Below are 24,907 nucleotides of genomic sequence, written 5' to 3' on the forward strand. Positions count from 1 at the left end.
CATGGCCAGGCTTAGCTCCGGCTCTGGAAATAACCGAGGAGAGGCACGGAAAGCTCACTCAACCAGGGGAAGGACATCTTCCACTTCTCAGATGTACACAGCAGCCCCTAGAAAGGGATCCAGGCAGCTTGTCACCTTCTGGCCTGAAAACACGTCCCAGCACATCCCCTGAGCCACAGTGACCACACAGGTGTGACCAAGAGCTGGATGAGCACGCTACCCCGGGGAGGGGGCTTTGGGGGCAAGGTGGAGCTTCTCATCCGGGTTGAATTCACACAGCTGAACCCCCAGCTAGAGAGGGGATGCCTGCCACGAGCTGAGATCCATTCCCAAGCCCCCACCAAGAAAAGGACCCCAAAGCAGCAGCCTCCCTCCCCGCTGTGCAGAGCCCTGTCCCGCGGGCTGCGGCAGCGCTCGCCCCTCACACCTTTCCCTCCGCCTCTGTCCGAGGGGAGAGGAGTGAGCTGAGCAATTCTGTGTGGGGTTTTTTTTTCTTATTCCCCCCCTTTCTTTCTTATTTTCTATTTTTTATTGTAAGCACTCCAATCCAGCAGTGTGATAAATGCATCCGAGCTACAATTAGGAAGATATATAGCATCAGAATGCGAAGGTCTGGGCAGCGTGGTGAAACGCGGGCTCTCCAGAGCCCCAGCTATGTTTCCCATTATGTAACCCTGGTCATGGGCAGACAGCCAGACTCCAAATGAAAAAGAGACTCTGGCTTGGCACCGTTTCTATTTTCCTATCCTCATTCGGGGTCAGCGCAGTGTCATACAGCTGCAGAGAAAGCTCCGGGGATTAAACCTGGGAAAGACTCCAAGACCAGGACCTGGGTTCAAGTACCAGCTGAAAGCAATAAACCAACTGCCACAGCTGGGCTGAGTTTAGAAGTTCTCAAAGTTCCCCCCTTCAGCTCTCTCCCTTGCTAAGAAGGAACGACTGGGAACATGGCGAAGGCAGCGTGAGTGGAGGCCTCGGGATGGACAGCCCCAGCAGCCCAGGCCTGGGGGCTCTGGCAGAGCCTTGACAAGCTGCCCCGCTGGCCACCAGCCCAGGCTGTCATTCTGGCAGCAGTGCTGGCCCCAGACGAGCTGCATTTTGATGCAAGCTCTGGGCCAGGCCTTTGCTCCTCATGGGCTGCCAGGTGGGTACAGGGCCTGTTTTTTTCCAGAAGCTTTAGCACATTTATGGCATCCCTGCAGGGTGCTTCTGTGCTTCAGGGGTTTTATCACTGTCTCTTTTCTGTGCTCACACCACCTCACAGGGCAATGAAAGCTTGTACAAACAGCTTCTCCCCTGGCACCAGTGGGGACCTTGTGGCACATCCCGCTGCCATGAGGCACAGAGCACGTGTGAAACGGCACAGGTCCCTTTACTCAGCTCTGCAATTTGGCATTTGCTCCTTGCATGCTCTCCCTGCTCCTCAGCTCACCCTGCCCATAAACCTTGGCTTACTCCAACATGCCTGTTGCTCAGATCCGCGTTTTACTTCTAAGCTTCTTTGAAGCTGCTCCTATCTAAACTCATCGACTTTGTGACCCTACCTGGTTACTGAACAGCCTCCAGCCACACAGTAGCCTGGAATCAACAAGGATCTGAAACAGTAACCCAGTGCTCCTCTTGTCCTTTCCCACCTCTAGGGAAAAGGGTGCAAGTCCCGGGTTGTGCTCTGGAGCAGAGCTGGTTCCCTGTTGCTCATCACTACCCGTCCCTCCAGAGTCCTAGACCACCACCACGCAACGTTGGCTCAACAGCAGAGGTCTGGGCTGAAAACAGCCCATCTCCTCTCTGTGCAGAAGACATGCTCCTGGGGAGGCACAGCACCAGGGTGGAGGAGCTGGGAGTCAGGAACAAGAGGAGCTGCTCAACCCCTCTGTGTGCAAGGCAAGCAGCTGGACCTCTGCTGAGTGCACTTTGCAGTGCAGAGCCCCCCAACCCTTAGCCCCTGCTCCCCAAATGCTCATGGCATGAGCTACCATGGGGTGGGCTCCACCACCACCCCTCTGCCTGGATGGACAAGCGGGAGCCCACACCTGCTCTGGCAGCCCAGCGAGGGCCAGAGCCCTGTGGGAGCGGGAGGCAGCTCATCCCGGGGAAAGCGCCGAGAGTCGGCTGTGTGAAGCCAATCAGAAATTCCATCTCGAGGCTGCCCGTCGCCAAGGGCCCGCCAGGGACCGGGGGGATTGGTGCAGGCGCTCGCACGTGACGGATCCCAGTTGGAGTTCCTGCCCAAAGATGGGCAGCAGTTCACATGAGCAGGCAGCGGTCCCACACCGAGCAGCCGACAAACAGAAAACAGACTCCATCTCCACAAAATGAGGCCCAGAACTTCCTGTGTGAGATTTCCATTTCCTCAGCCAAATGAAAAAAGAACTGGAGTAAGAGGCAATAAACTAGGAGAAGCAGGACTGGACCTGACACACGGAGGAGAGGGGACCCATTAATGGTTAAGCCACTTTGCTGGATTACTCTTAATGCTCCTTCCCATCACCCCGGGTTCTGGCTCGTTTGGATTAACAATAAGACGTGATTTCAGGCTCTGGATCCGGAGAACCGGAGGCAGATGGAAAATCCTGCGGGAAAGCAGCTAGGGAGCATGCTCAGACACTGCTCAGCATACTCCATACTTGGCCCCTCTGCTGGGTTTGCTGTCCAAAAATATGCAAATTGCCTAGTCCGCATTCTGGACTAATGGGCTGGAAGCGGCCAGTTGAGAAAGTTAACCCTTTGGTGAGTTGCAGGGGGAGAGACAAGCTGTTTCTGGAGGTGACTTTTAGAGCTCCAGGGACAAGGAGCTGCTCCAGGCCTGCCCAGCCCGACAGAGGTTGGCCTGACTCAGTCATGAAATGCTCATGCTGGACATGGGCTTCCCCCTTGCAGGGAGGAAGGCCCTTCCTGTTCAGCTGCCTGGGCCAGCAGACCGTGTAAAGGAGATGTACCCTAACAAAGGCAGACACACACCCTAACCAAAAGGTAAAAATCCAGCTCATGGGACATTTTCTAATACATGGAAGCACAGGATACCCACCAGCCCCTCTCAGAGACACTTCAGCCCCCCCCATGCATCAGTGAAGAAGTTCCTGTGTCACCAAGGAGGTGACAAGGCCCTACCCCCAACCATCCCCAGTACAGAGTCTCTCCTGGGTGCTCAGGTCAGTGCCACAGCCAGGAGCAAGCATGAGCGAGGGGGAAAGGTGGCACAAGGAGCCCAGGGAGGGAGCAGACACCAGAAGACAGACAAGAGCATGCACGTACTGTTTGGGGAGCTCGAGAGAGGTCGGAGGAGGATTCCAGGTGTCCGGGTGGCCAAGCATCCAGTCCGACCAGACTTTCACACTGGGGAGCAGCTCCTTCAGGTCCTGGGGCAAGGCAGAGACTTTGATGTCATCCTCCTCATCCTCCTGCTCCACCTCTTGTGGCTGAACTGCAAATACAAGATGTGAGAGCTGAGGCAGCTCACGCAGGCAGAAGCCAGGCTCAGGCAGGGACTGGGGATGCAGAACACAGATCCCAACAGCCCAGCCTTGGGAACACAAGGGAACAGCCACAACCCACAGCTCTGTTCTCCCTACACGAGCTGGCCTGGGGGTTGGCAAGCTGGGATGACTGGGATTCCTTTTACTGAGGACAGTGGGGTGCCACTACACCAGTCACTGAGATAGGACTCTGAGGTCCCAGCTATGGGAAACTTCCCAATAGCTGACAGAAAGCATGTCCCGAGTCCATTCCCTTTCGCCTAAACATTTCTGCCTGCACACACAGGGGCTCTCCTGCCAGATGATCCAGACATAACGTGGGCAGAGCTTGAGATGCTGGGGGAGAATCCAGTAAAAGGGAAAGGGTGCACACAGTAACTCCCCTGGGCAGCCTGGGGGGATGCTGCATGGATCTTGCTGGTAACCTCTTACCTTGCACGCATTCCCTCAGCAGGCTGGTGCACCTCCTCACCAAGAGTGCAAACATGGAGAGCCCCAGGGCAGTGGCCTGTTCCTGGATGACAGAGCGGCAGTCTTCAGAAACACACTCTAGGAGACAGAGAGAGGGTTCAGGGAGGAGCAGGTCAGATGCTCCATCATGCTTTGCCTTCACAGCCTCCCTTTTGCACCCTGCACAGGGCAGGGAATCTGTAGGGGTGAGGGATTCCCCACCTCACACCTGTCTTGGACACAACTGCTCCATGAAGGGAGGGAAAAGAGCTGGTGAGGAGCTGCTCTGGAGCAGGAAGAGGCTGCAGTGATGCTGCCCACATCATGCCCGATCCCATCGTGTCCTGAACCAGCCAGCACTGAGGGCTCTCAGCACAGAAGCTGCTGCTTGGAGCTGATATCTTCCCCTGAAGGAGGGGGGTATGTTTAAGTGTTAAAAGGGTAATTAGCTGCATGTTTGATCTTTGTCCCTGCTGGAGTTTTAACCTCAGCAGCTGAGGAGGGGGCTCCTCCCATTAGTTCTCCAGTCACACAACAGCTTGTCAAGAGAGCTTAATTGAAGCTGTTACTCAAGTAGATGCCACACGACCACAGCTCTTCCAAACAGAGCCGGCTCAGGGTGAGAGCAAATCCCCCCAGCACATCTACACCCAGCCAGAAACCACTTCTGAGGCTGCAGAGAGCAGCGGGGCGCTGGCTGGAGGGAACTGCCTGGAGCTGGGGGTGGGTTCCATTCAGCGAGGCTGATCTCCACAGGGCACAGCAGGCTGAATGAGGTTCTTAAGCCTTACAGGCAGCTTGTGCCCCTCAAATCCCCTCTGCCCACAATTCACATCGTTCCTTGAGATGTTGGGGGAGTAGCTGGCCAGGGGCTTGTGCAAAGGAAGGCTGGGAAGTGAAGGGGCATGGAGCCACAGCCCAAAGGGCTGGGATGCAGCTGAACCCCTCAGGGGTCTCCTACCAGCCTGTGCCATTTGCTGTGCACAGGCTGCTCCTCATCAGCTTGTGCATTGCCTGAGGTAAGACCAGGGCTTCCAGCCCCTCCCCAGCAATCAGGCAGCCACTGTGAGTAAAGCTGCTGCAAGCCAGCCAAAGGATTTGCACAATGAACTCAAAACACGTAGGTGCTGACTCCAAACTGGTGCCCATGTGAGCAAATCCCCAGTGCCAGGATGGGGAGGGAGGGCCCCTGCAGAGCCCCAGCTCTCAGACACCTCTGCTGCATCAGCTATGTGCAGGCAAGGGGAAGGTGTTGGAAGCTGAGCCCCTCTGATGTGGCAGACCAGGGGTTTTGAGCAAAGGGCAGGAGGATTAAAGCAAGATATTGATTGAGACCTTGTTCCAGCAAGGGTTAGCAAAATGCCTGAGGTGCAGAGAACAAACATCGAGTCTTAAGGTGCAGATTACTTCAGAGCAATGGGATGAGAGGTTATAAACAAACAGAAAAAGACTAAAACACAGATAGGAAATACAGAAAAAAAATGGAAGGAAGATGTGTAGGCTTGATTTGGGCATCCCTTACAGCTGCCAAGGAGCTCAGCACCCAGTGGCAGATGAACAAGGGTGCTCTGCTCCCAGAGCCAGGGCTGTCAGTGCCGCAGAGCAGTTGTAGGAAGTGCTGTACTGCAGGGGCTGTCAGCTTCGGGAGGAAACATAAAACTAAAGATGTGACCACTCTGGGACAGTAAATCTCTTTCATGAAGCCTTTCCCACAATTAAGAGTGTTAGTCCCAGTGCTCTGGCCACCGTCCAGGTCAAGAAATCACAGTTGTCTTCCCCACACTGCCTCCTCCTGACCTTGGGCTTCATGTTGCACTTTCTCCCCTTCTTGTCTTCAAGGGTCACACATGGACAGGACCACGGCCATCGTGCTGCCACACCTGAGCCTAGGGAGTCCCCAGGGAAGGTGAAAAGCTCTGGGTGTTTCAGCAAGCACCCCTGCACTTTGAGTGGGCAGCATCCCCACGGACTCTGGGTAATGCACTCAAGCCAAACTCACAGTCATCTCCAAACTGGGCTGGTACAAAAGATAAGCACCACTCCCCTCCCATCCAAAAATGGCCAAGCTTAAAGGCTTTTGTGATGCTGAGGGTCACAAGCACTGCAAAGCCCTGGTGTATTTCAGAGATGTATTCAGTGGCCACAGCCAGGCTTGGTAACAGGGCCTGAGCCCTTCCCCCTGCCACCAGCAGCTCCTGTAGCAGGCTACAGGTACTCTGTACAACATTAAAGAGCCAAAGGAGAGTCAAAATGTCTCTTGCACATGAGATGTGACAGGTACAGCTGCCTGTGACCTGCTCACTCTAGTCACAGCTCCATCAAACATCTTGTATTGCTACAGACATGAACCATGTGCCCAGCAGCTCACACTCAGTTTACATAAAGCCACTCTGCTTCAACATACCCCATCGGTGCCCAGCCCCAGTCCCCCAGCCCAGCCCACTGTGCAGGCAGGAGAAACAAGACACTCACATTGAAGGTCCCATGGTTCCAGCTCAGCTACTGTGGGCATTGTCATCTCTTCACTAAATTACACAAAGCTCCCCATGTCCTGGGAGTTCATTCCACAGCCAAGCTTGTCAGCCTCATTTCAAGGAGACCCCCACCCCAACAGTCTTGCAGGGAAGGACAGGAGTCCAGGTGTGTGCTTGTTCAAGACCCCTGAACATACACCAGCACTCCAGCTCCCAGCCCTGCCAGCAAAGGCTCTTAAAAGCTTAATTGTAAGACAAAAGAGGGAAGCACCATAAATCAGGAGAAACTTGGTGTTTTTCACCACTTTTCTTGGGAGGCTGGGAGCCTCAGCTTTCACTGGGCTGGGAGCTCAGAGCCAGTACTCATGAATTCATGACACAGAGGCTGTGGGGTGGCAGAGCCCAGGCTGCCCCTGGTTGCTCACACCACAGAGGACAGTCAAGGGGAGGGTAAGATCAATAGAGGTGTTTAAATAGAAACTTATGGAGTCTTTTGAGTGATAGGCAGTAAAGAAATTAACTCTCCAGACCCACAGCAAGGTCTGACACCCACAGCATGAAGTGCTGAGTCTACCCTGACACTAAGAGAAAAACATTCTGCAGAAGATGGGCTGAAAGAGGGGTTGGAGCAACAAATCTGTTCACAGGGCATGTCAATACCTCTGAGGTGAGCAATGGTCTGTGCTGCTGGTAATGCATGATGCCTTAAGACACAGACTTCATGGAAAGGTGTTCTTGGAGGGTGGAGTGACAGTTGGGTGCTTCCCTGAACAGCATTAGTATAACCTGGGGACGTCAGCTGCCACAGAGCAGGCAGAGAGATCCTGACTGCCCAGGTCAGGACAAACCCTGTAATTGTCAGATCTGTTTGCCCAGACCCACAATGAGTATGGGAGAAGCAGAACTAGAGCATCAGGTCCACAGGCAATCCCACATCCTATCCCTGCAGGCAGCCATCAAAAGCTTGGTGCCAGAGACATTTCTCAGGTGGCATTGATGGCACCCCGTCAGCTAGAGCTGCCACCAACCTGCACTCTATTTCCTCCCCTGAAACCCCAACTCAGGCTGTAATCAGATAATGCCCCTGTATTCTTGTGCATGGTGTGGAGGTGGTCAGGCAGATTACAGACAGAAATGACAGGCAAAAGAAGCTGACATGAGGTCACAGGCCCCAAGGTGGTCAAGAGATGTGGCCCCAGCAGCCACAGCACAGATGCTCTGCAGGAAATCATCCAGCACAACACCAGGCTGGGCACCAACAACCACATGTTCAACTTCCACCTTCTCACCTTGCAACCAAGCAAAGGTCCCGGTTAATGCCAGCATCAGTTAAACAGCTCCTGTCGCCACGTCACCTCTCACCCGCACGGCCACCCTGGGAACCAGCTCACTGGGTTAGAAATGTCACCTCTCAGCTGTGCTACTGCCATCAAAGGTGCTGTGTGGGGGGAGAGGAGGGTGGGTAAAGCTGGCACCGCTACCTCAGTAACTGCTTGTTAAACCACAGCTGAAGGTCATGGCTTCAGCACTTGCAGACTGACTCAGGGTAAGCCCATATCCCTGTCACAGCCTGCACCACCAGCCACTGTACCAACACAAGCTGCAGGCATGGCAGGGAGCTGAGCACACCTTCTGGGAGCTTCCTGAGGCTGGATCTGTTTCTCAGTCACTTGTAGCCCTACATTACACCAGTAAAACTCTGAGGTATGTGCAATGCTGCACAGGGCTAGGAAGGAGCAGGCAGAGTATTTATAGCAGAACGTCATCAAACAATCTGCATCTCGAAACAACAGGCTGGGTAATTTGCATGACCCCACACTTCACAGCCTGAATTTGCCTCTAAGATCTGTCCTTCTGCACCAGACAAATCAGTGAGAGCCCTGCAGTCCTCTGCCAAGTCCCTGTGGATGTCAGGGCTCCAGATGCTGGCCATGAGCTCTGACAGGAGTCTTTCTTGCAGGCAGAGTTTTGAGCACCGTGTTACGAAGCCTGCCTGACATTAGCCACCCGTAAGACCCTTTTTCCACTTGGCTCAGACTTTGAACCATCAGAGCTGAAGTTTCCATGCTGGGTGCCTGTCTCAGACTGAATTCTTCTGGGAAGCTTTAGCCAAAACAGTTTGGCTATTTGTGAGAATGAGGCTAGGAAACAAGACATTGGCATACCCTGGTTAGAGAACCTCACTGACAACCTCTCCCCCGAGCTGCAACTGCAAATCCTGGACAGGACCTCTGAGATTTTGCTGCAGAGTAACCTTTTTAACAGAGAGTTTTCCTGTCCTACTAGAAATCTGTCCACACTTGGCCAAGCCATAAACATCTGAATACAGCAGTTATTCCATATTCAATAAGAATTCATTTCAGCAGCTAAAACCTTCTAAGATTTCACCTTCCTGAGCATGCTCCATGCTCCTGCCTCCCTCACACCTAACCTGCAGAGCAACCGCCCTGCTCCCATCCAGCACGCAGAGACCTCCAACACCAGTCCTTGCACTAGTCACTGTCGCTTGCTGCGAGCTGCAGATCCGAGTCAGGCTCCTCCAGCTGGCTCCCAGGCTTTCTGCTCTGAAGCAGAACCCAAGAGCAAGGGGAGGGAGAGGGAATGGGATGGAAAAAGTGGAAACTGTTGAGCATCAGACTGTGAGCACAAAGAAAAAGCAACTGGGAAGCAAAGGAAGCTTTGCTGAAGATCACAAACCCCGCCTGAGCTGCAGAACCCTTTCTGTTTCTGTAGGAAAGGGTTTTTTCTCCAGCTGGGTACTGGTCTGCACGAAGAGCACTGTTTTTGTACTGGGAGGCAGTTTCCTTTGCAGGGAGCCTGGGGAGCGGGGCAGATGAGCCAGCACAGCTGCTGCAGCGAGCTCTGCAAGCATCTACCTGCGCTCTCAGCTGCATCCACCCAGGAGCTGCAAGCTCTGCTCCCACCCAGCCGGCAGCAGGATCCGACCCAAGCTTTCTCCAGTCATCAATCTACCTGTTCCACAGAGCGTGAGGGGGGTGGAGGGGGAAAGAGAGACGGAGAGAAAGGGGACTTTTGTAACGGGGAGAAATTTGTGTTTCTCTGAGAACATTATATTCATGGAAAACATAAACCAACTGTCGTCAAAGTCGTCTGAGCTCAGGAAACGGAGCGGCCGGGAGAAGGCTGCCATGTGGCCGGATGTTATGTATTTCTAATTAGTGCTATACATCTTTCAGCAGCGAGTGTCCTTTTGCTGGGAAACACAACGCGCTGCCCTTGTTATTGTAACTGTCAGAGAGTGCTTAAACAGATAATCTCCAGGAAAAGTGATAAACACATCCCCTCTCCCACTAGGGTGTGCAAAACAGCGATGCCAGAGCCCTGCTAAGGGGCAAAGCAACCCAGCCACAGGAAATGGGAATGGGAAAGGAGCAGGAGATGCGAGGGCCAGCTGCCTCTGAGGAGAGGGGTTTGCTGGAGGAAGCTTCTCGCCGCTGCTCCGGTGCCATGTGCCGAAGGAAATCCTGCAAGGGAGAAGTGGGGCAGGGCGAGCACATGCCACGTGGCCTCGGCCAGCGGGGGGTTGTGGGGATGGGGCAAAGGGGGCTAGAAGTGAGGGCTCCCAGCTGCTCTGCTCCCAGGGTGCTCCTGGCAGCGGTGGAAGTGAACCACGGCAAGCCCTGAGCTCGCAAGCAAGCGGCAGACACGCTCCTGCATCCATCCCAGCTAACACAACATGAGGAGTGCTGAATCTTTTGCAGTTCAAACACCAGCCAACAAGCGTTAAGAGTCTCGAAGGAGACCAGATCCCTTTGATTCAGGCAACCAGACTGCTCTAGCCAAGGGTCAGGAGGACTCCAGTGAGACAGTTTCCATGCTGGCCTCTCTGTGCTAACCTGAGCTGTGGCTCTGGGCCAGGAGCCTGGAGCAGCAGGTGGCCCCAGCACAGGCAGAGAGAGCAGCCAGGATGCGCTTTGCTCCTGGGGAGCAACAACTGGACCCACCTTCCCCAGTGACACGGTAAAAGACCAAACATGAAGGAAGTCAAATGAACAAACGGGTCTCCAGACACAAGGATGACATAACAGCCTGGCCAGGAGACAAAGGAGGTGGAGGAGGTGGGTGAGCAGGGGGCTGCAGACGAGCTGTGCCTAAGGCACCAGGCTGATGTGTCAGGAGCTCGGCAGCACAGACAACTGATTCACCAGTTGGAGAAAACAGAGGCTGGTCACCTCCATGCTGACACCACCTGAAGGTAATTCATTTGCTCAGACACCAGAGTGTTTTCCCTGTGAGTCAGCCTCGGCCAGACACAGAGCTGGCAGGGCTATGGGGCAGGGCTAGCGGGCAGCCCACCGGGACTGGGCTGTCTGCAGGAAGCTGGTTGCCCACCGTGGAAACCACACATAACCGAGGGGAAGATAAAGCAGCAAAACAAGGAGGATGCTCACAGCTGTGGGGCATTTCCCTGACACCCCCTCGAAGAGGACCTGTGAGTCACAGGCACTCTCAGCTCTTAGCTGGGAACTGGAGAGTCACACGCACTCCTCTGCCCCTGAAGAAGGCTGGAAAGCTGGAGGCACTGCCTCGGCCCCAGCTAATACTCTGCAAAGAGCTTGGGAATGATGGGCAGCTTTCCTGGAAAGATGCTTCCTAACTCTCAATTTGCAGGCAGCAGACACGATGGCAGCCTCAGCTCTCCTGGCACAGCCCTTCAGCTCAGCTGAACGCTCACCTGCAGCACGCAGAGCTGCATCCCTCCCACAGCCACCTCTGCATTGCAGTAACAACCTGGACACTCCCCAACCCACCTCCCCATTGGTCCCTGTGGAGAGGGCAGGAAGGCCCTGGCTGGGGGTGGGGGGTCTCAGCCCCAACACCCAGCCACGCAGCAGCACTGGGGAACTCACTGCACGTGTTCCCAAAGCAGCTGGGGCTGCCCAGAAGCCTGCAGCTCCCTCTGCTCCTTCCTAAAACCCCAGTCTTGTCTGAGGGAGGGAAGGAGGGAGGCCTAGGAGGTGAGGAATGCCGGGGGCCTGGGGAGGATGGAGCAGCTCTCCCTGTGGAAGCCATTAGATATTCAACACTTCATTTGTTTCCAGTCGTTCTGGACTGCAGTGCTGGGCTCTAGGACGGGAGGCTCTTCTCTGACGTAACCAGGAAGCAGCTGCAAAATTAAGGAATCCCTCATGACATCATAAAAAGGGTCGATGGTTTACAGGGGAAGGTATAAAAATTAATGACATATTCCCACCCGAAGCAGCAAGCCTGCCCAAGAGCCACAGGGGAAGCCTTGCTCTGCCCAAGGCACACGGCTGCCTGCCCACCACAGCTCAGTGCTGCCACAGCTCCCTCCGGCTGAGCCAGGAGCTCTGAGCATCCCCAAACCCAGGATCCCTGTGTAGAGCTGGATCTTTGCACCTGGGGTGTGATAAGCAGCTTGGTATATCCTTCCTGACCCTGACAAACAGGTTTAGGCTGTGTAAGGGAATGGCTTTAGAGACAGCTTTCTTGTGTACTGGGGACTGGCCAGGAGTCACTGACAGAGACCATCGCTGTGAAGGGACTCAGGGAAAGCAGACAGTGTCCCCAACACCCCAATTCCTGCAGCTCTGGAAGACCAAGAGGTCCTGCAAGTGGAGGCCAGGGCAGTGGCACAGTGTCCCTCCCCACCACACAACCCAGGCTAGGAGAGAAAGGATGACATTAGCCTTGAGGACAAGCACAGAGCCATTTCCACTTGAAAAGGGAAAAGGATAGTGGTTTAAAATTAACTGCAGCCTTTTCCAGGAAATATCAGTGGAAAGAAGCAGCCATTTTTAGAAATGTTATTCTCAGAAATTTCCTGAAAAGACCCATCAGTCAAAACACAGATTGAAGCCATTTCCACTTGCACTGATCGGCCCTTCGGAGCTCTCCCTGCACGCTCGGGGTGCCTGACCCAGCCCGCAGGGCCAGGACCCTGCCCCGCACCCCTGGCCCCAGCCAGGCTGCAGGAGTCAGTTTTGGATGTGAAACACCTCAAGCAGTGTCAAGACCACTCCTCCTGCCCTGGGAGCCACGTACATCCCAGTTTTCACTCTCCATGTTCACACCGAGACGTGCCAGCCCCAGGCTGTCACTGCTGGGGCAAAGGCACCTACAGTCTCACCCACGCTGGCAAGACCTGGAGAACTGCCAGAGAAACTTATTCCTCAGCACTGCCCTCACCAGAGCATGCTCCAAATGAATGAGCTGACACCAGGACTTATGACACAGGCACAGCAAAATCTTCACTAGCCTCGAGGCTCTGAGCAATCCCCAGTGCTGCTGGTTCTGCTGCCAACAACTGACAGCTACACGAATTTGACCTGTCTGGCAGCTAAAAGGCTGGCAAACCCACATGTACATAACTCCTGGCTAGCTCCTAAGAAAGTATGTCCCTCCAAGCTGGCAAGCCAACTCATCAGCATGTATATAGCTCCAGACCAGCCTGGCACCAGCTGTCTCTTGCTGCGGAGGGAATATTTCCTGTAAGAGGCACAAGCAGGATGGGACTGAAGGGGCTGCAAGGCTGAAAGGGTCCAAAGGCTTGGTATATGCAGGGGGTATCCAGACTAAACAGAGAATACTGCACCAAAAGATGAAGAAATGTGGATGATGGATACATAAAAAGGCATTAAGGGCACTGCAGAGAGGCAGGACAGTGCAGCCTAATGCAGGAAAACCCCTGACGGCCTATCCTCTGTCTGCACAGATCTGCCAACCCTTCTTGAAGAAGCCAGCTGCAGAGCCAGAGCCCTGAGCCTTCCTACCCAAAGGGCCAGTGAGGACAGCAGCCTCCTCAGCACGTGTGCTCAGGGGAGCACTCTGCCATGGCTATGCAGCAGGCATGGCAAGCTGCTACTAGCATCCCACCCAGGAGCTGCGTGCGCCCAGCCATAACTGTGTCAGATGTTATTTACAACGGGGGAGGAGGTGTGAACAGGGCTTCCCAAGAGATTTGCTCCAGCCTGGAGTGAAGTTTTTTTACCAGGACAATCACAGCAAATAAAAAGGCAGCTTTTTCCCCCCCCCCCTCCTCACCCCGCTGTGCTGGAGGTGGGCACGTCTTTGGCAGCAAAGGCAAACAGGCAGCCTGGAACATGCCTCCTCTGGTGTGAACCTTGGTGAGGGCTTCAAGCCTGGAGTCAAAGTTAATGAGAGAAAGCGCCTGCAGACGGGCTCGTTTGGAGAAAGCAGCCTTTGATGGGGCAGGAACAGCAAAGTGCAGAGCTTCCGTTTCAACACATTCACTCCTTTGCTGCTCTTCTTGTTTTGGTTTGGGTTTTTTTTTTTTAACAGCTTCCTGAGGGACCAGAGAGCCAGTGTGTCAGTTTGCAGAGCAAAAAAACCCATGTCCCCTCCAACTGCAGGGAGGCTGTAAATCCCAGGGTCCTCATCGGATGCCTGAGGGCCTGAACTGCCTCCTGCCCTCCTGCTGGGCTGATGCCAGTGGCAGGCTCAGCACCAGGACATCCCTCTGAGGGGCACAGCCCAGACACTGTGCCTACACTGAAGCTGACCTAACATTTTCCATTATGAGACCCTGGTTTCAGTTCCCAACAACTTTGCCAAACTTTAACCATTTAGGCTGCAACCCTTCATGCCAAAAGCTTTCCTCGAGCTAAATTTATTGGGAAAATTTCATCTACAAAGGTTCAGTCATTTGCCAGAATGAGGTTAGGGAAAATATATTGTTCTTCTCAAGTTAAAACATTCTTTTGACCATTTCAGCAAAATCCCTAGCACCTTCACACTTTGGAGCAGGAACCAGAAGTTTGGCAGGGGATGGTGGCAAGGTCTGGGTGTGCCTCCTGCCACCTCCATCCAGCCCTGCTTTGCCTGTGGAAATTTGGCTGCTCTTATCAGCCAGCTCTCACGTGCCCCTCTAACCCAAGTAGCAGCTGGTTCATCTGTTTAGGTAGGAGAGGCAAGAAGAATCCAAGCCAGGTGAGACAGTGGAGAGGGAAAGGCAGGTAGAAAAGGGAGCCAAAGCAGCCCAAGCTAGGTAATGGTGTGGCAGCCCATTCATCAGCCCACTGAGGATAAAAGCCCCTTCCTGCCCTGGCAGAGGGTTGTGTGGTGAATGTGCATTTGCACAGCAGCCAAGGATCATCAGTCCCATTCCACTTTTCTAAAAACAATGGGAATGACACATACAAAAACCCTTCCAGGAACACAAAGGTGAGTGCTCAAAGGTCAGGAACACCAGACTTACAGCTGTCTGTGCAACTTCACATTAACTCCATCACATTTAGGCATTACAAGGCAGTCCTAACGACCCATCTCTTTTTCTCCCCTCAGGTTACCCTTTTCAGTTGACACAGAAAATGAACAGTCACCAGAGATCCTCCTGCAGAACTCTCTGATGTGCTGAAACACGCACATGTTCAGTAAGGCTGAGGGCTGCAGGACTCGGTCATGTTTTGGGGATTAAGACGGCTCAGTGCAATGCTGGAGAGCTCAATCCTGCCTTTGCCTTGCTATGAACTTCCAGAGGGATCCAGAAGTCAAACACTTCCAACATATGTGGTCAGTGTTTGTGTGCCCCTCACTTATTGGCTGTCCATGGCAACGCTGAGAGGATGAAATCTGCACACACTGGGCAACCCTGAACACAAACAAAGGCAGTTCCTGAAGGGCTGTTTTTAGAACTCCATCTCCTGCATTTCAAGGGGAGCCACTGAAAAACTAGAAAATCTGTTATTTTCCTTAAGCTCAACTCAGCAGCTGTACATGTTAGAGATGCCATGCAGGAAGATATCCAAACACGAGCCGCTTTCAGGCACACACCAGTGACTTTATGTTATCCAATTGTTTGGAACCTGAACCTTCCAGCTCTTCCTCTGCCCCATGTGGCACCAAGTAAGATGATAACACTTAATCAGCGACTTCTCTGGAAAAGTCCCATGTGAAGGGAAAGGAATTTGACAAGCAAAAGGACAAGAGGAAAACCGAGGCCACAATCTCTGCCACGTCATCATCTTGACCATCACAGGAGGCCTTATCTGCATTACACCACAGCTCAAGCACATGGAAGTGCTGCCGAGCACAGGCTGCAAGGCTCAGTCTGCTTGGAAACGGCTTCTCACAACAGAACTCACGAGGCTGAGGCCAGATTCACCCATCTGACCTCTCATGGTGAATGGGGGCCATGGTGGAAACTGGGAAAAAAATCAGCCCCAGTGGTGCCACACAAAGGGAGGTTGTCAGGTGTCAAGTGAGCAGCTCCCCAGAGGAAGGGCTGAGACCACAGGCACGAAGCCACAGCACACACAGAAACCTTTCCAAGAAGCTCAACATCCGAGTCCCTCCTTTTAGCAAACACAATCTTGGTGTTCCAACAACTTACATGTAGCAGGAGCCTCAGGTCTCCTACCCCCATGCAGACTGCAGCACACACACACACTCACACCAACTACTGACACCCCCCTCCCCCCACGGGACTCAGTAACTCAAAAGCCTTAACCTTCCACGTTCACTAACCAGCATCAGACAACAGTTTTATGCCAAATTCCCCTTTTCCCCTGTGATCTGAGACAGGATTGGCACGATTGGGAAATTCCCCACTGCTACTGCTGCTGTTCCCAGCAAGGCTGTCCCTGGGGAGAAGCTGGCACTGAGGGAGGTGGGCTGGGTGCCCCAGCACGGTGTCTCCTGCTGGGAGGGCACGAGGGGCTCCTGTACAGCCAAGCACCGCTACGTTTCCTGCAGAGATTTCAAAACCTGTTGCAGTTCCAAAGAGAGCTTCGATTTCACTGTGACCAGCAGCTCAGAGCCTCACAGTTACTATACAGCCGAATAAAATATTTTTTCATAAATTTAACGCCAGTGTGTCTGTGTTTGGAAACTTTGAAAATCCATGTTGTATGGTTTACTGCACTGGAAAAGGTGCCAACAGAGTTTCAAAGGAAGGGAAGTGTATAACTGTTTCCTTTCAAATGCATTTTCCAATGGGATCCATTGAGGGAAAAGGCTGGAACTAACTAAAACATTATTAAAAACTGTTATGAAAAGAGACAGGGAGATGGAAAAAGATAGACAAAAACTCCAATACACAGCCGAAAGGGAGGGAGGGAGACAGGCAGCAAGAAAGGGGATACGGGCAAAAAGACACTTTGGGTGGGGAAAATGGGGCGAGACGGGGAGTTTTCACTGGCAGTCACCCTCGGTGGTTTCATATTGTTGCAGATCAATTGATCAGGATTTCAAGTGCTGCTGGCCCGGTGGCACGGGGCGAACCACAGAGTTGGCTGCGAGCGCAGCGCTCGCGAACTGCTGACCTTCAGTTTTCAAACCAAAACTATTCTTTGGGAAACGGTTGCACCAGGTTCCAGCCCAGGCTGCCAAGCAAAAAACAAGCACGACTAACCTGAAGAAATACTCTCACATCCTTTCCACACCAAAGGCAACGAGCAGGACTAGTAAACTGAAGTCACTCCCTGGTCCGATTTGACCGGTGGTAAGGGAGCGTGACATGAAGGCAGGGGCTTGGCTCTTCCTTACTCCCTGAGTGGAGCGGTTAATTCTCCAATCACCGACACCAGTTGTCGTGATGAGCACGCAGGACGCAGCCATCAGCCATCCCGTGCTCCTGCCCCAACACATTGGCCACGTTCAAGCTGTTCTAACAAAGTCTATAAATAACCAAAGCGATCGGGTCCATATCGTGCGGTCCCAGCTCGGGTCCAAAACCACTGCTCTGGCTCCAGGCGGAGCCCCACGACTGAAGGGGGGAACTAAAAGGGGCTGAAAAACTTTTGTCAAATACTTCAGTGCCCTTTGCCAGGGTCGGGGCCCGACCCGGGATGGAGCCGGATCTCTGCTGCTCTGCCAGGCTTCAAAGGGCCAGGCTGGGGGTGGGCAGAGCTCGGCGCACGCCTGCGGAGCTCCGGGGCTGTGTTTCTGCGGGGTGCAGCAACCGTGGGCTGTAGCACACATGTCGAGGGATGAGGGGGGAAAAAAATAAACAGACAGACAAAAGAATGAGGATGCTCTGCCAATTCCAATTGTGCAGCTTTTATTTTAAATGCTTATCAAGCTGAGAAAGAGCAGAGTTCTTGGAAAACAAGGTTTCCTTTCTTCCCATGCCAGTGTCAAACACCCTCAAGGACGGGTACAGCACAGGCGCTTGCTGCCGGCCGCCTCGGGAGGGCTTTGCAAGGAACAGTTTCTGCTGAAAAGATCTCTGTGATTCTTTTTCCTCTAACCTTTTTTTTCCCCCCCCCTTCAGTTGTTGTTGTTATTAATCTCCAATCTGGCCGGGTTCAAATTATGGCCAATTACCCACCAACACTTCTCGCTAATAAAATAAACTTCTCTCTCTCCTTTTTTTTTTTACGGGCCCTAATTAGTGCTTTCGCTGAACTGCTCGACAGGAAGCCGAGAGGCTGCGGCTCTCCAGACAGCAGCAGAGTCAAGCGAAGGCACCCGTGAGTAAAGCAGCAGCAGCAGGAGCAGCAGCAGCAGCGAGTGACTCAGAGGAGAGGAGCAGCCGCCGGAGGGGCGGGTGAAGGGGGAAGCGCTTGCGCCTGGCTGCAGCGTGAGCGATAAAACGCTGTGCGCACGGCGCTGCGGGGCCGGCCGGCTGGGCCCCCCCGGCACTGCCAGCACCCGCTACCTGTGACGCACCAGCCGGGCACCTGCGGATGCCGCGCTGCCAGGCTTGTGTTTGGAATGAGCTGCGGCAAGCACGGGCGTGGAGATGCCTCCCATCATGGAGTGAGGGTCCCCTCCCCGCCGCTGCAGGGGATGGAGGGGAGGCTGCTGCTCAGCCCAGCTCCCACCCTTGGCTCCCTCCATGACACGGTTAATTGGAGGAGGGAGAAACGGCAAAGGTAGAAAATTCCTCTGGAAAACATGAAGTATCCAGCCTGCTCCCAGCTACACACGGCACAGCGCGGCCCCAAAGGGCTTCCTGAGCATCAAACCTGAGCAGGAACCTGCTGGATGACTGCAGTCCCCAGGCAGGGAGCTCTCCCTCAGCCCCACAGGGGAAGCAACACCTGCAGAACACCCTCCGTGGCAGCAACGCAGCGGCAAAGGCACCGGCCCATGGCACGCTGCCGGAGCCCCTCAGAGCCGGGCTGCCACGCAGGTATCCAGCCTCAGCTGGGCAAACGCAGCTCTGTGAGATGGATTCATTTCCACCCCCCTCCCCTTTCTTAACCAGGATTACTTTAATTTTCAAGGCCTAATGGAGTCCAGCTGCGATGGGGAGGCGACGGCGCAGTAGTACAAAGACAGACCTTTACACGCTGGTGCAAACTTGTACAACACTGAGCACACACACACACACACACACATAGAGAGCCCTATAAAAAGGATGCACTGCAGAGGGATATTTTTAGTCTTGACAATACAGCACTAAAAATACGACTTTGCTAATACATCACTACAGAAATATTCCCAGTGTCCATTCAGGAACGGTTTAAAACATTTATTTTTGTTTCCTTTTGCAATGGTCAGAGAGAAGGGAGAAAATAGAAACTCATTGATAAGAGGAAACGAGAGAGACATGAAAAATTGAAAACTACCTAAAAGCTCATGGAGAGGTTTATTTTATTAGTTCTTAATAAATATCTTGCAGATTTCCTCAGGAAATACACCAGATCACATGTAAAATAGTTTGGTACTGATGTCAACTGTGTCAGCATATGAAATCTATTAGGGTGAAGCCACAGCAGGGTGATCAGCGTGCTGAAAAACTGCACGGCACCGAGGCGAGGGGGGGTGGGGGGAATCTCACGGCCCTTCCAAATTCTTCGAGAGGTAAAAAAGTCAGCCAAGACGCAGAGAGAGAGAAAAAAAGATCCCACATCCTGCTTTGCGCTGCCAGCAATGTGAAGTGCCCAGAGATTAATTCTATGTCTGGCCTGGAAATGTGACTTTAAAGCATTGGAGAGAGCTGGGAGGGAGGAGGAGAGAGGAACGAGAAGGCCAGGCGAACCGGGACTGGCACTGTGCCACCGACCCCCCCCCAACCCCCTTCCCAAGCCGTGTTTCAACGTAGACAGCAGTAAACCCCAACAGACGGCAGCTCCCGGGGCTGCCAGGGCCTCGCACCAGCTGGGGCGCGTCTCCCGCTCCCCGCGCAGCCCCAGCCCCGCGCAGATGGGCCTGGAGCATCACTTCCGCTCCTCCTGCTCTTAAAGACACACGAGCCCACGTGGGGACGATTCGCTGCTCCCCGCCACGACCCCGCGGGACGCTTGGACCCACCCTGCCCCGGGCGGGATGAGCCCTGAACCCAGCGCTGGGCATGAGGGCTTGTCAGCCCTCGGCTCCTCGGGCCCTGCTCGCAAGGGTTTAGGCTGTTCCCAAGCTGCTTTTGGCAGGCAGCAGCTCCTTCTCCGTCTCCGTGCCATCACCCGGAGAGCAGGCGGTGCTTACGCAAGACTGTCCCGCTCTGCTCCCGGAGAAACACCGAGAGCTCATCCCGGCAAAGTCAGGGGACCACACGCTTCCAGAAGGCACAGGAGAAAGGGGAACAAAGACACCCCACAGATAAAAGCCAGCCTTACAGGGTATCTCCCTCTGACCCTGTGGCAAGATGTTCCTGTCGGCCTCTCGTCCCACCCTGCAAGCTGAGAGTGCACACCCAGACCTGTGCCAACCTCGGGGACAGACGAATCACTCGTGCCCTCTGTGTGTCACCTACGAGCCAGCCCTACGGTCACGTTAACCACAGACATAAGAAGCCACATCAATCAGCATAAGAAATGACCCTTCAGTTAGAGAAGGGCCACACACCTCAAGTGCTGTCGCCCAGCTGGGGTTAAACTGCTGGCTGTGAAGCTGGACTGAGCATCATGTTAGCCAGGGTGACTCCAGAAGGTCATGCTCAGCAAGTGCCCACCTTCCTCCTGGCCATCAATTAACAGAGCCAGAACCTGCTGCATGGGCACACGCAGCCTGGGGCAGACCCTGATCAGGGAAAATAAAGGATCTCCGTATGTAAACATGTATGGGGTCACCTCTTAGCTGCAGATGCACTGGAGGGCAGATACACAGCTGTGGCTATTCTGCCTTTCCTGATGCCAGCATAAAGGCAAAAAGAGATCCCAGCAAGCCCCCAAGAATGCCCTCTCCCAACTGAAGCCCCTCCAGCAACAGGCACCCGTTCACTGCCCACGAGCAGACAGGGGCAGGATGGAGCGGGCAGGGGCAGAGCTGCGGGGCAGCCCCTGGGAAGGAAGCTACCCTCACCGAGCTGGCAGGCTGCACCTGAACCTGCACAGGGCACAGGGCAAGCAGCTCTCCCTGCCTACACCTGGCAGCCTATAAAACAGCCCCGCAAGCTCCATCAAGAGTTTTACAACTTCACAAAGCACCATAATTAGCCTAATTATACAATGTTCTCTCAGAGAATTAAAACAGAAATACAGTAATTGACTCGGTGCTGCTTAGAAGCACGAGGATATCAAAGGCACAACGCACATTAAAGGCAGAAACATCTCTTTAAAAGCGAGAGGATTTCCTGTCACGCTGCAAACATCTAAAGCTTCACCAAAGCCTCTGCACCTGGTGCAACCCCACTCTGGCTCCCTGGCACCCCTCTTTCTCCACCACCAAAGCAGGGGTGAGGCAAAGAGCAGGAACAGCTGCCTCAGGCAGCTCCTTTCTCATTTTCCAGCAGGACAGAGGGACACAGTGTGCCAGCGCTCTGTTTCCTGCTTTTCATCTTACGCAGCGACGCTGCTGCTTTGTCCAAGCAGTGGTTTTGTTCCAGCGTTTGCAGAGCTGGCCCATGCCTTGGTGGCACCACACCATGAAAGCCCCTCCAACCTGGCTTTGCCTGTCACCGGCTCTGTCCCGACTTGCTGCTGGGGCTGCCAAAGCTTGGCTGTAGAGCAGAGTCAAGCTTTGTGATTACAAATCATTTCCCCTCTATTTGTTGCCCTGAAATGAGATCTCGGTATCGCCCTGAGTTCCGTGGAACAGCCTCAAGGGGAGATGTAAGGATGTGTTCATGTGACAGGCAAACTGGGTAGAAACCCCCAGTGTGCTCATCTGACACCACTCAACGGGGACTTCTGTGGTACTTTGGTTGGAGGGCAGGACTGGAGAGTCTGACACACCAGCATCCATCAGTCTCGCTGGCAAGCTTTTCCCTTCCCTGCCACAACGTCCCGCTCGATCTTTTGCCTCCGAAGCCAACGTCTAGATTTCAGAAACCTGAACTGCAAGTGGAAATTCCCTGCAGCGTGTTGCTTATTGCATCTCCTGCTGGCACTTGTGGCAAGGGGAAAAAAAGTCACATGGCTTTCTGGACACACGTTTCGCTAAGGAGTCTTGCATCAGAGGGCAGAAGCCAGCAGCCAGGAAAATAACTCCAATTACGGTAAATAAATCCCCAAATATGTGACAATCTGCCTTTTAAACAGGAAACAGAGGGGAATAAGCAAAGGAAGACTTTGGTCTAAACATTGCTGCCACCAGCCTCAAGAGCCCGAGAGTAAGACTCTGAAGATGCATCTGGGCCAAAAGGATTTTACCTGAACTTTGCTGATGTGTCTCAAGCCTGAGACAGCTTCCTTCCCTGAAAGGAACAGCAGTTCCCAGCAACTGTGCCAACCTCCCACACTGCCCAACACTGCTCAGAGAGAAGCTCTGGAGGGTGGGCTGCCACCTCCAGCCACGAACATGGCCCCCAGGAGGCTCAGCAGGAGCCAGCAGCTCGGCACAGGAAGCCACACGGCTCCCGAGGTGAGCACTGCAAGTATCGGCCCCCGCACCATGTCCACCCTTCATCCTGCTCACACGGGGCTGGGCCGTGCCTGGACACAGCCAGCAGAGGCCATCACAAAGGGTCAAGTCTAAAAGTCCTCTGGCCAGGTGCTCAGTGGCATCTCAGCACCTGCTTGCTCTGTGCAAGCCAGGATGGACACCAGTACCAATCAGTTCTCCTCCAGGTTTCCTCTCCCACTTACAACTCAAATCCAAAGTCAATAAGAGCAGCAATGTGAAGGGAGTGAGAAGGATGAGTTTCACATGCAGTTCCTCCCAGCTGAAGGCTTTGGGAAGTGTTATGTCTGAACAGCAGCTTGCTAAGGACAGTGCTGCCCAGGGACTGCCAGGAGTGCTGCTGGTCCCCCTGGAGACATTTCAGTCCACACTTGCTATACCATGAGCTTTGCCATTTAGGAAACTGGTCACCTCCATCTTCCTTGCACCAATCGTGCTTTGTTTGCATTACAAAACCATGTCCTCCAGGCAGGTGGGGGGTCCTCAGGCTCTGCTCTCAACCAGGCAGAGGGCTGCAGGTGCTCAGCCTCCCCAAGACACAGCCCTGCACTCAACACCTTCACTGACCTCCCAGCTGCCGTGCCCAAAGCCGCCGTAGTCCACGGAGCTGCCTGCCCGAAGGTGCCAGCTGGGCCCTGGTGAAGCATGTATTTACCACTCAAAGAGGGGAAATCAAGAGAAGAAGACTCAGTTCTGCTCCCCAGACAGGGGAAGATCAAGCTGCTGTTTCTGCTATTTATGGCCTGAGGTTTATTAAGCTTTGGTTTGTACCTAATTTTAAAGCTCTACAAACTAAGGCAGCCGTCCACAGCGCTGCTTTATTTTTAAACTCGGTCAAATGCACTGGACTCCTTTGTGTTGGACTCCCAGCACCTTTTGTCTTCTCCAATATGCAAGATGTGGTTAGAGCTTCACCAGAAGCCATTGAGATGTGGCTGCAGCAGAAGAGCAGTACCTGCTTCTGCTGAGCCCTTTTCTGAGGCTGCAGTTGGTCTCTTTCAGCAAAGCTGGGTCCGAGCACCAGAAACCAAACAAGGACCGTGGAGATGGCCAGAGATGAGGTTCTGCTGAGGGCAGCCACCACCAGCCCCTGCAACGTCTCTGGGGATATTTTAAGGGTTCATGCTCTGGCCTGTGAGCCAGAGCAGCTGTGGTCAGCAAAGCAAAACCCTCTCCATCCAGTTCAGGGCCGTGCGCAGTGGCAGGGGGCCAGAGGAGCAGGCTGCTGGTTCCAAAACATGGGCTGATTTCAGGGGGTCCTTTGGGTGTGGGAAAGTCCTGTATCTGATTAGACATTGCAGTTGATTTGCACTAACCTAGGGATCTGCTGTTGGGTCTGTCAAGACGACTTGGGCAAGATCATCTCAGAAGCTGGTGCAGGTCTCCAAGGAGCAGGCAGACCTGTGCACGTTAGCAAACCCTTGCAAAGGCTGTAGTCTGCACACGCTCACTGTGTGAGAGCAGCTCTCTGAGCCAGGCCCAGCATCTCTGCACCCAGTGGCCTGTGCAGCTCTGAGGACAATGGTGTGGCAGTGCAAAGAGGACAGATGCTGCTCTGAACATGCTGCAGGGAGTAGGATGAGGATTCTCCTTTTCTGCATGAGCCCTCAAGGTTCCCCAGATAACTCCAACTCACAGAAAACCCAACCATGTTCCACTCAAGAAGACAGACCCAGGAGGGCTGTGAACCAAAGTCCAGCCCGACCCTGCCACATTGGCTGACCTCTTGAACTCTCCTCAAGTCCCCCACACACACTTCAGCAGTGAGACTGCCACTCAAGTAGTGGGTCAACAGCCTTGGCAGAGGAGATGCCCTACAAGCTGGTCACCCTGCCCTGCCTTTCCTCTGGTTGAAACACAAACCCCTTTCCCAATCCTCAGCTAAAGCCAGAACCTCCCCGTGCCTCTGTGCCCCGACTCTGCTCAGCCCCGGGGGGATGCAACTCCATTCCCCTCCATGTGCTGAGGATGCACATATGGCAGCCCCCTCCCCTCTCCACTTCCACCTAAGCCCGACCTCTTAACAACCTCCACACTGCACAACACGGCCTGAGAGTGCCAGAAGGCATCCAGGTGCTGCAGCCTGATGCTTCACACCCGCAGCCAGGCAAATTTGCTGGGATTTCCGGGAAGTGTCTCTAGGGTGCCCCTTGCTGCTGCACCCCCATTTCAGTGTGAGCTTGTTTGGAATGTAGAGCCATCAAGGGAAAGGGGGGGAAGGGGTGGTGGGGGGTGGGGAGAGGGGAAGTTATTCTGGTGGTGGCCTATGAATAACATCCAGTGATTTATAGGAAGTATAATCCAATAATACAGTAAAATAAAACAGTGTGTCTGAGATGGGTTTGATTCCAGGAATTATAAAACAAATTATTAAAGAGAGAGAGAGAGAGAGAGAGAGAGAGAAAAAGCCTCAGAGAGGCCAGATCGGAGTAAATTGGGCACAGATGGGCTGGGAGGGGGTTTCTCTCTCTCCCCTCACCGAGATGCCCCTGCTGCAAGCACGGCTTCAATTAGGCTGTTCAGAAACCAGAGTTTTATTTCCCCAAATTACAGAATTAAAAAAAAATTAAAATTCTTGGAGTGTTTGTGGTTGGGATAAAGAGATCCAAGCTCCTCTCTAAGTTGGTTGTGCAGATGGCTAGCAAACTGTTAAAACAGGCCACCCCACAAAGGTCCCGCCTCAGCCAGAGGCCAGGATGGCTCAAAGCACCTATGTCCTGTGATGGAGAGCCCCAGCAACTGCATGTCTCTGCTAATGCAGCGTGCCCAGCTCTCTGC

At 53.7% G+C, this 24,907-nt stretch overlaps 1 protein-coding gene across 5 annotated transcripts in view; it reads right to left on the bottom strand.

Moving 5' to 3' along the window:
- Window positions 1-24,907, bottom strand: part of SMG6 (SMG6 nonsense mediated mRNA decay factor) — a 113,926-nt gene that overhangs the window by 55,001 nt on the left and 34,018 nt on the right. For all 5 annotated transcript variants that reach the window (XM_062012279.1, XM_062012278.1, XM_062012277.1 and 2 more), the window contains exons 11-12: window positions 3,909-4,025; window positions 3,256-3,424 (exon numbers count right to left, since the gene is read on the bottom strand). In XM_062012279.1, the coding sequence (XP_061868263.1) occupies window positions 3,256-3,424; window positions 3,909-4,025 (286 nt within the window). The remainder of the gene's footprint in view (window positions 1-3,255; window positions 3,425-3,908; window positions 4,026-24,907) is intronic.

This window comes from Colius striatus, chromosome 20, assembly GCF_028858725.1.
Source record: "Colius striatus isolate bColStr4 chromosome 20, bColStr4.1.hap1, whole genome shotgun sequence".
Classification (NCBI taxonomy): Eukaryota; Metazoa; Chordata; class Aves; order Coliiformes; family Coliidae; genus Colius; species Colius striatus.